This window comes from Rhinoraja longicauda, chromosome 3 (assembly GCF_053455715.1).
Source record: "Rhinoraja longicauda isolate Sanriku21f chromosome 3, sRhiLon1.1, whole genome shotgun sequence".
Taxonomy (NCBI): domain Eukaryota; kingdom Metazoa; phylum Chordata; class Chondrichthyes; order Rajiformes; family Arhynchobatidae; genus Rhinoraja; species Rhinoraja longicauda.
Window position 1 is genome coordinate 5,619,486 of NC_135955.1, and position 14,453 is coordinate 5,633,938.

The window sequence follows — 14,453 nt, forward strand, 5'->3', positions numbered from 1 at the left end:
CACTTTAGAAAAAAAAAATTCAATACAGCTATTAGTAAACTGGAAGTAAATCCAGTTTATTCCTTGTTACAGTGATGCTTGGTTTTTAAGTAACCCATACAAGATGTTATAGTTCAAAACTCTCAAGTAGTTACCGACTTGTCAGTGATTTCAGCGAAAATTAGGACGCCGGAGAAGCATTGACAGCGTGGGAATTTCGCGATGTTTCAGAAGACGCTGTAATCTCGACCTGACTCGGCATTGTCGTGGTCATTGTCGTGGTCACTGTCGTGGTCATTGTCATCGGGTAAAAGAAAAGTTCGGCGATCTGCTATGACTTTGAGAATCGCCGGCAGTCGCGTTAGAATCACCTAAAGTGGGACAGGCCCTTTAGACATAGCTCCTAGGACTAACTGAATCAAGGAATTTGGAGATAAAGCAGGAACGAGGTACTGATTTTAGATGATCGAGCCATGATCATATTGAAAGGCAGTGCTGGCTCGAAGGGCCTCCTGCTGCACCTAATTTTCTATGATTTCTATGATTCTACTAGACCAAGTGGACCCGTTGGGCCCAAACCTCTCCTCCCCCCCTCCCCTCCCCCCTCCCCTCCCCTCACTCAATCCCCCTCAAGCCCCCTTATCCTCCCTCTTCCCCCTTCCTTCCTTCCTCCAAAGGAGATAGATTTATACTTTAAAATGTGAATAACTTAAAAAATATTACACCGATTTAGTACAGGTATGTAGGTTAATTGGCTGGGTAAATGTAAAAATTGTCCCTAGTGGGTGTAGGATAGTGTTAATGTTACGGGGATCGCTGGGCGGCACGGACTTGGTGGGCCGAAAAGGCCTGTTTCCGGCTGTATATATATGATATGATATGATATGATATGAAACTTCTTCCATTAGCACCAAAGGGATGACGGTGAGTAAGGTGGGCCTAAAACTGTCGCGCTATCGTGTACCGTTTTGGCTGTAGTTCAGGAACAAACAAACAAACAAACAAACAAACGAGAGTTTTAGTACATAGAAGATAACACGTTAAACATGTCTGCGTAACAACCATTACAAACGGCGACTTTGGTTCCTGAGTTGGTGTTTTATGAGTTGTTTTCACTACATTGCTCCGCGCAGTTGACTATTTCCAAGGTTGCCAAAACTCCTTGTGCTGTGAGCGCTGCCGCATCCGATACAAGGTTCTGTGTCGCTCCCACAGGAAACAGGAAAGGAGAACAATCACACACTCCCTGGGTCAGGAGAGCTGGAATCCGCCTTGGACGCAACCTTGGATTATTTCAGCCAATTTTCTGACCCAGTTTTTAATTGGGTTTTTTGTTGTTGTTGTTGTTGTTAAAGAGAAATCGTTCCTTGCCCAAGTTCTGTGACAGAGGCGAAAAGATCAGAAAGAACACCAGTCATGATAATGGGGAGGACAGTGAGAACAGAATGAGCCCGTGATGTGAAACTGACCGATTACCGTGCGGCAGTGATGGAGCTACTGTGGATTTTCATCATTGATGTTACCTGCTGGTTAAATCCAGGTAGGATGGATTCGCAACTTCCAGCGGCCTGAGTCGGGGAATCCCTTTCTTCAGGCTCGCAAGTTGAGGGTTTTTTTTAAACATACGTCTATCTAATCTATGTACTCGTTGCTTCGAAAAGGGAACGGTGTCCAAACCGGTTTAAAATGCGTGGAAAGGAACTGCAGATGCTGGTTTAAACCGAAGATAAGACACAAAACGCAGGGGCAGGCAACATCTCTGGAGAGAAGGAACGGGCGAGAGTCGGTCGGTTTCTTCAGTCCGAAGAAGGGTCTCGACCCGAGACGCCACCCATTCCCATCTCTCCAGAGATGTTGCCTGGCCCTGCGTTTTGTGTCCATCTTCGGTTTTAAAGTGTGTCGACTCTCTAAGGAATACCAGCGCAGGAGGACTTTATAGAACTCAATGCTAGAAACGAGAAGCGATGATTGAAAGATATGTGGGTGCGTTGACTTTTGGTGGTCCTGTAGCGTGGCTGGTAACTGTTCATAATATGAAGGTATTTATTTCACAAAATGCTGGAGTAACTCAGCGGGTCAGGCAGCATCTCAGGAGAGAAGGAATGGGCGACGTTTCGGGTCGAGACCCTTCTTCAGACTGATCAGTCTGAATAGACAATAGGTGCAGGAGGAGGCCATTCGGCCCTTCGAGCCAGCACCACCATTCAATGTGATCATGGCTGATCATTCTCAATCAGTACCCCATTCCTGTTTTCTCCCCATACCCCCTGACTCCGCTATCCTTAAGAGCTCTATCTAGCTCTCTCTTGAATGCATTCAGAGAATTGGCCTCCACTGCCTTCTGAGGCAGAGAATTCCACAGATTCACAGCACTGTGACTGAAATAGTTTCTCCTCATCTCAGTTCTAAATGGCCTACCCCTTATTCTTAAACTGTGGGCCCTGGTTCTGGACTCCCCCAACATTGGGAACATGTTTCCTGCCTCTAACGTGTCCAACCCCTTAATAATCTTATACGTTTCGATAAGATCCCCTCTCATCCTTCTAAATTCTAGTGTATACAAGCCTAGTCGCTCCAGTCTTTCAACATATGACAGTCCCGCCATTCCGGGAATTAACCTAGTAAACCTACGCTGCACGCCCTTATTTCAGCATTTTGTGAAATAAATTCCTTCGATTTGTACCAGCATCTGCAGTTATTTTCTTACACTTCATAAGATGAAGGTAGACACAAAATGCTGGAGTAACTCAGCGGGTCAGGCAGCATCTCAGGAGAGAAGGAATGGGTGACACCCTTCTTCAGCATTTTGTGTCTTTCGTTATAATTTAAGCCATCTCGTTGAGTCAGCGCATTTCGGTGTTGGTGACGGGCGATTCATGGTGCGTAATGGTCTATCAGTGTATTTAACTTTCTCGACACACTTAAACAGGTCACTTTCTAACATGTCCAATCGTGGGGTGAGCTAATATTCATATCGGGTCAAATATTTGAAATAAAATGCGAGGGAGTTTGTTGTGATGCAAAAAAAAAAACCCAATACATTCCCTGAGCAACTGTATTAGTCTTATTAATGCACAGGAGTATTGTGTAAGTGATTCCCAGATCTGGTGGGCTGATAGATTTCTTTACACCTTGTTGCAAACCACGCCTTCAAGATTAATCCTTTTTGAGAGAGGCTGGTATCATCAGAAAGTCGATTTAAATAGTCAGTCAATTAAAATAAAACCACCAGTGACAACATCAGTCTGAAGAAGGGTCTCGACCCGAAACGTCACCCATTCCTTCTCTCCCGAGATGCTGCCTGACCTGCTGAGTTACTCCAGCATTTTGTGAATAAATACCTTCGATTTGTACCAGCATCTGCAGTTATTTTCTTGCAGTGACTACACATACTACATTTTTAAAGAGTACTTCCACGTGTTAGGGTGTGAAAGATGCCTTGGCCTCATCCTACACACATGGAAGGACCTTTTAAAAATATTTTGGACTGTTTTATTTATTTTACTTCTCACTTTCTTTCACGATTTGGTAAATATAAAACATCAAACCCGAAGTGTGTACAGTTCCATTACAGCTTAATCTTTGTTGCTCTTTCAGAGCTCAAAAACTGTTGGTCCACCCTTTTCCTGATCCAATGCTTTTCCTTTGTGCTCAGAATAACGTTGAAGTCATAGAGTTATGAAGCACGGAAACAGGCCCTTTTGGCTCACCTTATTCATCATACTGGGCTAGTCCCATTTGGCCCTTAGCCTCCTCAATCTTTCCCATCCATAAATCTGCGAAAATTTCTTAAACGAGCTTAAACTTGATTGTATCCACTTCTGCAGCTTCCTCTGACAGCCCATTCCAGATAAGGACTATCCTCCATGTGAAAAGGTTGCCCCCAAGCTCGCTCTCAAATCTCTCCCCTCTCACATTAAGCAAACACCCTCCAGTTATAAAATCCACCATCCATGGAAAAAGACTGAGCGTTCACTGTATTCATGCCCCTTATGATCTTGTACACTTCAATAGGGTCATTCGAAAGTATCACAAAATGCTGGAGTAACTCAGCGGGTCAGGCAGCATCTTAGGAGAGAACACAAAATGCTGGATTAACTCAGCAGGTCAGGCAGCATCTCGGGAGAGAACACAAAATGCTGGATTAACTCAGCAGGTCAGGCAGCATCTCGGGAGAGAACACAAAATGCTGGATTAACTCAGCGGGTCAGGCAGCATTGCAGGAGAGAACACCCGAAACGTCACCCATTCCTTCTCTCCTGAGATGCTGCCTGACCTGCTGAGTTACTCCAGCATTTTGTGAATAAATACCTTCGATTTGTACCAGCATCTGCAGTTATTTTCTTACACAAAATGTGCTGGAGTAACTCAGTGGGTCAGGCAGCATCTCAGGAGAGAAGCCAAAATGTGCTGGAGTAACTCAGCAGGTCAGGCAGCATGTCAGGAGAGAAATCTCTGAAGAAGGGTCTCGACCCGAAACGTCACCCATTCCTTCTCCCCTGAGATGCTGCCTGACCCGCTGAGTTACTCCAGCATTTTGTGATACCTTCAATAAGGTCATTCCTCACTACTCCAAAGAACTAAGTCCCATCCTTTCCTTATAACTTATTTCCTTATAGAAGTTTACCAGGGTGCTGCCTAGATTGGAGGGTTTCAGCCACTTGGAAGGCAGGAAAACCTGGCTTGTTTTCCCTGGACCTTTGGAGACAGGGAACACCTGATAGAAGTTTAATTTCATGTTTCATGTACATTGTGTTCTATGACCAGTAGGTGGGAAGGAACTGCAGGTGCTGGTTTACATCGAAGATAAACACAAAATGCTGGAGTAACTCAGCGGGACAGGCAGGCATCTCTCTCTCCCTCTCCCTCTCCCTCTCCCTCTCCCTCTCCCTCTCCCTCTCCCTCTCCCTCTCCCTCTCCCTCTCCCTCTCCCTCTCCCTCTCCCTCTCCCTCTCCCTCTCCCTCTCCCTCTCCCTCTCCCTCTCCCTCTCCCTCTCCCTCTCCCTCTCCTCTCCCTCTCCCTCTCCCTCTCCCTCTCCCTCTCCTCTCCCTCTCCCTCTCCCTCTCCCTCTCCCTCTCCCTCTCCCTCTCCCTCTCCCTCTCCCTCTCCCTCTCCCTCTCCCTCTCCCTCTCCCTCTCCCTCTCCCTCTCCCTCTCCCTCTCCCTCTCCCTCTCCCTCTCCCTCTCCCTCTCCCTCTCCCTCTCCCTCTCCCTCTCCCTCTCCCTCTCCCTCTCCCTCTCCCTCTCCCTCTCCCTCTCCCTCTCCCTCTCCCTCTCCCTCCCCATCTAGGGAGATACATAGATAAGGAAGCTTGAAGGTGTGAAAACAGGGAAAAGGGAATGTAGAACAGGGAAAATTTAGACTAGATCATTGTTAGCTGGGAGAAGGTAACAGCAAAGTAAACAGAGATAAAATGTGACCTGATCACGCTCATTAACATTATCCTACAAGCACTAGAGCCAATTTACACTATATCTAGTCAATTAACCTACTACGTCTTTGGAGCGTGGGAGGAAACCGAAGATCTCGGAGAAAACCCAGGCGGTCACCTGGAGAATGTACAAGCCCCGTACAGACAGCGCCCGGAGTCAGGATCGAACCCGGGTTTCTGGCGCTGTAAGACAGCAAACTCTACCGCTGCGCCACCGTGTGACCCAACATTTCCCCGCATTGTACTTGTAAAAATACCACATTGGCCTTCATTATAGATTCAATGCTCTTTTAATTAAATTTTTTTTTTCTTTCCTCCAGATCTAGTCGAGGCATTGCTGGATTTAACGTTAATAAACTCCAGCCCTCTAATCTCCACATCGGAAACCTCATTCGTATGTGTTCTTCATGTGCTCATCTAATCTGACCAGATATCAGTCGCGCGTGATAGCGAGGCCTACCACGGTCAGCTACAGAGCCCCCTGGAACAAAGAACGACTGAAACTACTCTTCAAGTGTTGTGTGGAGTGCAGACAAGAGACATGAAGGTGTTGGAGTATTCTTCTGTGAGGGTAGAGTGAAAGAAGAAGTTGAGCGGATTACTACAATTAAGATGTCACACGAGAAGGTAAATCATACGCATCTGTGATGGTTTGGAATAGATGGGTTCAGATTGGTGCTCTGTTTATGGTTTGACAATAGACAATAGGTGCAGGAGGAGGCCATTCGGCCCTTCGAGCCAGCACCGCCATTCAATGTGATCATGGCTGATCATTCTCAATCAGTACCCCGTTCCTGCCTTCTCCCCATACCCCCTGACTGCCATCATTAAGAGCTCTATCCTAGCTGTCTCTTGAATGCATTGAGAGAATTGGCCTCCACTGCCTTCTGAGGCAGAGAATTCCACAGATTCACAACTCTCTGACTGAAAAAGTTTTTCCTCATCTCCGTTCTAAAATGCCTACATCTTATTCTTAAACTGTGGCCCCTTGTTCTGGACTCCCCCAACATTGGGAACATGTTTCCTGCCTCTAACGTGTCCAACCCCTTAATAATCTTATACGTTTCGATAAGATCTCCTCTCATCCTTCTAAATTCCAGTGTATACAAGCCTAGTCGCTCCAGTCTTTCAACATACGACAGTCCCCCGCCATTCCGGAATTAACTTAGTGAACCTACGCTGCACGCCCTCAATAGCAAGAACATCCTTCCTCAAATTTGGAGACCAATGGCTTTGCTTCTCTAAGAATTACATTGGCAGGCTTAGAGGCCTGCACTTTTGGGCTATTGGTAGCCATTCTGTCAATGCGTTTAGTTTGAGTTTAGTTCGGAGATACAGCATGGAAACGGGTCTTCGGTCCACCGAGTCCACGCCGACCATCGATCGCCGTTCACATCAGTGCTACGTTATCCCACTTTCTCATGCACGAGGGTCAATTTCCAGAGGCAGATTGACTTTCAAACCTACACATCTTTGGAATACGGGAGGAAACCAGAGCACCCGGAGGAAACCCCACGCAGTCACAGGGAGAACGCACAAACTGTGCACAGGCAGCACCTGTGGTCAGAAACATAGAAACTTAGAAACATAGAAAATAGGTGCAGGAGGAGGCCATTTGGCACTTCGAGCCAGTACCCGCCATTCAATGTGATCATAGCTGATTATCCACAATCAGTAACCCGTGCCTGCCTTCTCCCCATATCCCTTGATTCCACTAGCCCCTAGAGCTCTATCTAACTCTCTTTTAAATTCATCCAGTGATTTCGGCCTCCAGTGCCCCTCTGTGGCAGAGAATTCCACAACTTCACAACTCTCTGGGTGAAAAGGTTTCTTCTCACCTCAGTTTTAAATGGCCTCCCCTTTATTCTTAGACTGTGTGGCCCTGGTTCTGGATCAGACCGGGTCTCTGGCGCCGTAGGGCAGCAGCTCTACCACCAGGCCGCTGTGTGTGTTTTGTCCTAATGCTTTCCGATTCATTTTGACAGCCGCTCACGACTGAAGCAATTGTCGCTGAAGTGAATTTATAATTTTTCATCCTTTGGCCCGAGCTGGGCAAAAATATGCCGGAGATCTGGAATAAGACGGGGCAATGCTAGAAATGCACAGCGGGTCAGGAAGCATTTGTGGAGAGCGCAACAAATGAATGCAGCAGAGGGGAACCCACATCCTGGTGGGCAGAGGTTGCCAACGTTACTTTGGAGGATTGAAACTGGATTGGCGGGGGGGGGGGGGGGAGAGGGGGGTAGGGAACCCAATGCAGTTGTGAGGCAGGTGGGAGGCTGGAAGTCATTAAAGAACTCGATGACTGCTGTTCTGTAGACAGGATAGGCAGGGAGTGGGGAAAGGCAGTTGGATAAAATTACATTTATTTCAATGCTAGAGGCTGAACAGTTTAAGAATAAGGGGTAGGCCATTTAGAACGGAGATGAGGAAAAACTTTTTCAGTTGTGAATCTGTGGAATTCTCTGCCTCAGAAGGCAGTGGAGGCCAATTCTCTGAATGCATTCAAGAGAGAGCTAGATAGAGCTCTTAAGGATAGCGGAGTCAGGGGGTATGGGGAGAAGGCAGGAACGGGGTACTGATTGAGAATGATCAGTCCATGATCACATTGAATGGCCGGTGCTGGCTCAAAGGGCCGAATGGCCTCCCTCCTGCACCTATTGTCTATTGTCTATTGTCAGTTAAGGCAGGGCCTTGGATAGGTTCATGCAAGTGGGACATTAGAGCCACTATGGAAACCTGGCTCAGGGGAGGCCAGGCTGAAGAAGGGTCTCAACTAGGGTCGCCAACTTTCTAACTCCCAAATAAGGGGCAAAATGTGACGTCATTGCCCGCGCTCCAAGTGACCTCACCCAGCCGCGGCCACGTGCCCCCGCTCCACCGATGGCGACCGTCCGAGCCGGGGGGTGGTTGCTACACAACCTCCGTTAGGCGAACACACTCGGCCCCCGCTCTCCGAACACACTCCAGTAGCCTATTGTCCGGCCCAACAGTGTCCGGGCCGACTGTGGCCCCCCGGCCTTCAGTGTCCGGGCCTACAGCGCCCCCCCCCCCCGGGCCTAATACGGGACAAGGGCAGTCCCATATGGGACAAACAAACTTAGCCCAAAATACGGGATGTCCCAGCTAATACGGGACAGTTGGTATCCCTAGTCTCAACCCGAAACGTCACCCATTTCCTTCTCTCCAGAGATGCTGCCTGTCCCGCTGAGTTACTCCAGCACTTTGTGTCTATCTAAGGACAGGACGGGACAGGTACAGGGTACAGGTGCTACAGGAGAAACATAGAGGTTCGAGCAAAGAGGAGGGGGAGTTGCTTTATTGATCAAGGAGAACATCACGGCTGCAGTCGGAGATGGCAATACTGAGGGATCATCTACTGAGGGTACATGAGTGGAGCAGAGAAATAGAAATAGGATTATCACATTGTCGGGACTGTCTCCAAAGCTCCAGAGAAAACAAGCCAGGATCATAACCTTGTCGGGGCTATCAAGAACCAGAGGACAGAGTTTTAGGTGAGAGGGACAAAGTTGAATAGGAATTTGGGGGATAAATCTTTCACTCAGAGGCTGGTGGGAATGAGGTGACAGAGGGCGTAGTTGACGCCTAGACACTTAGACAGGTACACGATCAGAAAGGTTTAGATACTAGACCAAGTTGGGCCCAAATCTCTCCTGCATTGGTGCAGCACCCCCTCCCCCTTCACGCCCTTCTCCCCCTCTCCCTGTTCCCCTCCCCCTCCCTCCTCCCCCACCCCCGCTCCCTTCGAGCCAGCACCGCCATTCACTGTGATCATGGCTGATCATCTGCAATCAGTACCCCGTCCCTGCCTTCTCCCCATACCCCCTGACTCCACTATCTTTAAGAGCTCTATCTAGCTCTCTCTTGAATGCATTCAGAGAATTGGCCTCCACTGCCTTCTGAGGCAAAGAATTCCACAGATTTACAACTCTCTGACTGAAAACGTTTTTCCTCATCTCAGTTCTAAATAGCCTACCCCTTATTCTTAAACTGTGGCCCCTGGTTCTGGGCTCCCCCAACATTGGGAACATGTTTCCTGCCTCTAGTGTGTCCAATCTCTTAATAATCTTGTATGTTTCAATAAGATCCCCTCTCATCCTTCTGAATTCCAGCGTATACAAGCCTAGTCGCTGCATCCTTTCATCATACGACAGTCCCGCCATCCCGGGAATTAACCTCGTGAACCTACGCTGCACACCCTCAATAGCAAGAGTGTCCTTCCTGAAATTTGGAGAGCAAACCTGCACACAGTACTCCAGGTGTGGTCTCACCAGGGCCCTGTACAACTGCAGAAGGACCTCTTTGCTCCTATACTCGTCTTGTTCTGAAGGCCAACATGCATTCAGCATTCTTCACTGCCTGCTGTGCCTGCATGATCAGCCATGATTGAATGACGGAGCAGACCTGATGGGCCGAATGGCCTAATCCTGCTCCTATCACATGACGTTGTATGAACATGATGTTGGTACCCCAATTCTCCTGAATATGAACGTATATGGATGGAGTGAGAAGCTCTGTGTGTTTTAAATTAGCAGCCGGCATCTTTCACATATTCATTATCGTCATATATATATATATATACAGCCGGAAACAGGCCCTTTCGGCCCACCAAGTCCGTGCCGCCCAGCGATCCCCGCACATTAACACTATCCCACACCCACTAGGGACAATTTTTTACATTTACCCAGCCAATTAACCTACATACCTGTACGTCTTTGGAGTGTGGGAGGAAACCGAAGATCTCGGAGAAAACCCATGCAGGTCACGGGGAGAATGTACAAACTCCTTACAGACGGTGCCCGTAGTCAGGATCGAACCTGAGTCTCCGGCGCTGCATTCGCTGTAAGGCAGTAACTCTACCGCTGCGCCACCGTGCCGCCCTCTGCGATTAAGAATAACACGATTTATGCGAGATGATGAATTTGAATAACAATCTTTTATTTTACAGCTCATTTCTTGCCAGATTTACTTACAATTACTGTGAGTAAAGGTGAAAACACTACCATCCAGTTCCACCGACAGCACCAGACAGAAGCAGATTTAATGCTCTACAAAAACGGTAACAAAACTGTTCATTTATCATCTCATTACCATCAGACAAAAGATGTTTATAATCTCGAGTTGATCATCTTAAAGTTAAATACAAATAAATTGTATTATTTTAAATTATTTTCCAATTGACATTGCAAACTCAAACATCTCTCTATAATTTGCGTACAAGGGTTGGGGATTCAAGTTACAATATAAAAATATTGGTGAGACCAAACTTCGAGGGTTGTGTGTCATTCTGGTCAGCAAGCTATAGGAAGGACTAAACCAAATGGACCTGTTGGACCCAAACCTCCCCTGCATTGGTGAAGCACCCTCTCCTCCCCGTCCCCCTTCCCTCCTCCCCCCTCGCCCTCTAACCTCGCCCTCTAACCTCGCCCTCTAACCTCGCCCTCTAACCTCCCCCTCTACCCTCCCCCTCTACCCTCCCCCTCTACCCTCCCCCTCTACCCGCCCCCTCAACCCTCCCCCTCTACCCTCCCCCTCTACCCTCCCCCTCTACCCTCCCCCTCCACCCTCCCCCTCCACCCTCCCCCTCCACCCTCCCCCCTCCCCCTCCACCCTCCCCCTCCACCCTCCCCTCCACACTCCCTACTCCTCCACCTTCCCCCTCCCCCATCCCCTCCCTCACCACCCCATCCCCCTCAACCTACCTTTTCCTCCTCCCTCCATTGCCTTCCCTCCACCCCCTCCACTCCATTCCCCCTCCCTCCATCCCCCCTCCCTCCCGAGGAGATGGATTTAAACTTTAAAATGTGAATAACTTAAAAAATATAACACCGATTTCAATGAAACTTCTTCCTTTATCACCAAAGGGACGACGGTGAGTAAGGTGGGCCTAACATTGTTGCGCTATCGTGCACCGTTATGGCTGTAGTTCAGGAACAAACAAACAAACAAGAGTTTTAATATATAGATTTCATACAGCAATGGCAATTCAAAGTGCGTACGCAGAACATACAAAATACAGAACAAGAAGGTAGGAAAATGCAAATAATAAGAGTAATAAGGTAAATAAATAATAATTATAAGTAAGATTAATAGATAAAGGAAGAAATTTGTGCTTCGAATCTGGGGAGTCTGAAGAAGGGACTCGGCCCCAAATGGCACCCATTCCTTCTCTCCAGAGATGCTGCCTGCCCCATTGAGTCACTCCAGCACTTTGTATCTATCTTTGATGTAGGCAATGTACAAATCTGGTACCTTGCTTCCATTTTATCAAGGAGAAGGACATGGACAAACAGTGAGGCCAATGTGGAGAATACTGCTATGTAAGGGCAGTTTGAAGTTAAGTAGAAGGAGATACTGGAGGTCTTGAAGAGTATTAAGGCGGATAAGTCCCCAGAAACCCAGATAGGATTTATCCCAAGTTATTGAGCAAGTCAAATGAGAAGATTGTACGAGCCTTGATGAAGATCTAAAGGCTGATTCAGAAGATTAAGATGCACGTGATTAATACATCCGGGATGTTCTCATTCTTTAGGGGTTGGGGGTTTCCCCCCATTGTTCTATAGAGGAGGCCCTCACACGTGTTTCCTATGTACTCCGTAGTTCTGCTCTTGATCCCCCTCCCCTCAGTCGGACCAGGGACAGAGCCCCCCGAGTCCTCACCTTTCACCCCATCAGCAGACAGCACATGATCCTCCGACATTCTCGTCACCTCCAACGGTATCCCGCCACGAGTCACATCTTCCCATCTCCACCTCTTTCCTGTTGTCCGCGGAGACCGTTCCCTCCACCACTCCCTGGTCAACTCGTCCCTTCCCATCCCGAATTTAGAAGGATGAGAGGGGGATCTTATCGAAACATATAAGATTATTAAGGGGTTGGACACGTTAGAGGCAGGAAACATGTTCCCAATGTTGGGGGAGTCCAGAACCAGGGGCCACAGTTTGAGAATAAGGGGTAGGCCATTTAGAACGGAGATGAGGAAAAACTTTTTCTGTCAGAGAGTTGTGAATCTGTGGAATTCTCTGCCTCAGAAGGCAGTGGAGGCCAATTCCCTGAATGCATTCAAGAGAGAGCTAGACAGAGCTCTTAAGGATAGCGGAGTCAGGGGGTATGGGGAGAAGGCAGGAATGGGGTACTGATTGAGAATGATCAGCCATGATCACATTGAATGGTGGTGCTGGCTCGAAGGGCCGAATGGCCTCCTCCTGCACCTATTGTCTATTGTCACCACCCCCTACCCAGGTACCGCAGGAGATACAACACCTGTCTTTATACCTCCTCCCTGAACTTCATCCAGGGACCCCCGACAGTCCTTTCAGGTGAGCAACTCTACCACTGTACCACTGTGCCACGCCTTTTTGGGCCTCTTAGAAAAAAACATTCCTTCCTTGTTCTTTTCATGAGAATGACATCACCATTTAAATCCCAAATCTTCACTTCATTCGGCAACTGTTTTGCATTTTTTGACATTTATTTCTATTTCTCCAGATATGTTCATCTCATCCGTCCCACATAACGACATCACGAACATTTTGGAATATCACATCCAGTCAGCCAGCCTGGAGAACGCGGGCGTCTACGCAACATTTCTCATTGGACAGGGCAACTCGTCCAAAGCCTTCACGCGGCTGATCGTCAGAAGTAAGACTCACAAATATCTCTGGTTTATTTTCACCTCGAATATCAACAGGAATTATTACTGGAACCGTGGAGATAAGTCAGCCAACATCTACTGATTGAGAATGGTCAGCCATGATCACATTAAATGGCGGTGCTGGCTCGAAGGGCCGAATGGCCTACTCCTGCACCTATTGTCTATTGTTTATTGTCTAAGAGAAAACCGGTTGGTATTCAGTGTAAATGTGCAGGAAGCAACTGCAGATACTGGTTTACACCGTAGATAGACACAAAATGGTGGAGTAACTCAGCGGGACAGGGATGGGTGACCTTAAAGTCTGCTTTGATCTGTCGTTTTCACACCTTACCCTTCCATGTCTCTAGACTCCCTCTCCCCTCACTCTCAGTCTGAAGGTCTCGACCCGAAACGTCACCCATTCCTTCTCTCCAAGGATGCTGCCTGTCCCGCTGAGTTACTCCGGCACATTGTGTCCATCTTCAGTTAGTATTCAGATTTGATCTTCATTGATTTGAAATGTTAACTCCATTCCTTTCTCCACATGTGCTGCCTGACCTGCAGAGTTTCTTTAACACTGTTTTTTTTTCCTCACAGATTTCTAACATCTTCATTGTTTTTTTTATTTTTTATCATGCTACTGCTTATATAGAAACATAGAAACATAGAAAATAGGTGCAGGAGTAGGCCATTCGGCCCTTTGAGCCTGCACCGCCATTCAATATGATCATGGCTGATCATCCAACTCAGTATCCCGTACCTGCCTTCTCTCCATACCCCCTGATCCCTTTAGCCACAAGGGCCCCATCTAACTCCCTCTTAAATATAGCCAATGAACTGGCCTCAACTACCTTCTGTGGCAGAGAATTCCACAGATTCACCACTCTCTGTGAGAAAAAAAACGTTCTCATCTCGATCCTAAAAGCCTTCCCCCTCATCCTTAAACTGTGACCCCTTGTTCTGGACTTCCCCAACATCGGGAACAATCTTCCTGCATCTAGCCTGTCCAACCCCTTAAGAATTTTGTAAATTTCTATAAGATCCCCCCTCAATCTTCTAAATTCTAGCGTGTGCAAGCCGAGTCTATCCACTCTTTCTTCATATGAAAGTCCTGCCATCCCAGGAATCAATCTGGTGAACCTTCTCTGTACTCCCTCTATGGCAAGAATGTCTTTCCTCAGATTACACAATACTCCAGGTGTGGTCTCATCAATGCCCTGTACAACTGCAGCATAACCTCCCTGCTCCTATACTCAAATCCCCTCGCTATGAATGCCAACATACCATTCGCTTTCTTCACTGCCTGCTGCACCTGCATGCCTACTTTCAATGACTGGTGCACCACGACACCCAGGTCACGTTGCATCTCCCCTTTTCCTAATCGGCCA

General features: G+C 47.7%; 1 protein-coding gene across 1 annotated transcript in view; it reads left to right on the forward strand.

The window, feature by feature from the left end:
- The first annotated feature begins 1,236 nt into the window (after window positions 1-1,236).
- Window positions 1,237-14,453, forward strand: part of LOC144592313 (angiopoietin-1 receptor-like) — a 98,666-nt gene continuing 85,449 nt past the window's right edge. Inside the window, 6 exon segments of the mRNA XM_078396842.1 lie at window positions 1,237-1,519; window positions 5,732-5,908; window positions 5,911-6,025; window positions 8,170-8,180; window positions 10,381-10,491; window positions 12,921-13,073. Of these exon segments, the coding sequence (XP_078252968.1) occupies window positions 1,468-1,519; window positions 5,732-5,908; window positions 5,911-6,025; window positions 8,170-8,180; window positions 10,381-10,491; window positions 12,921-13,073 (619 nt within the window). The 5' untranslated portion in view covers window positions 1,237-1,467.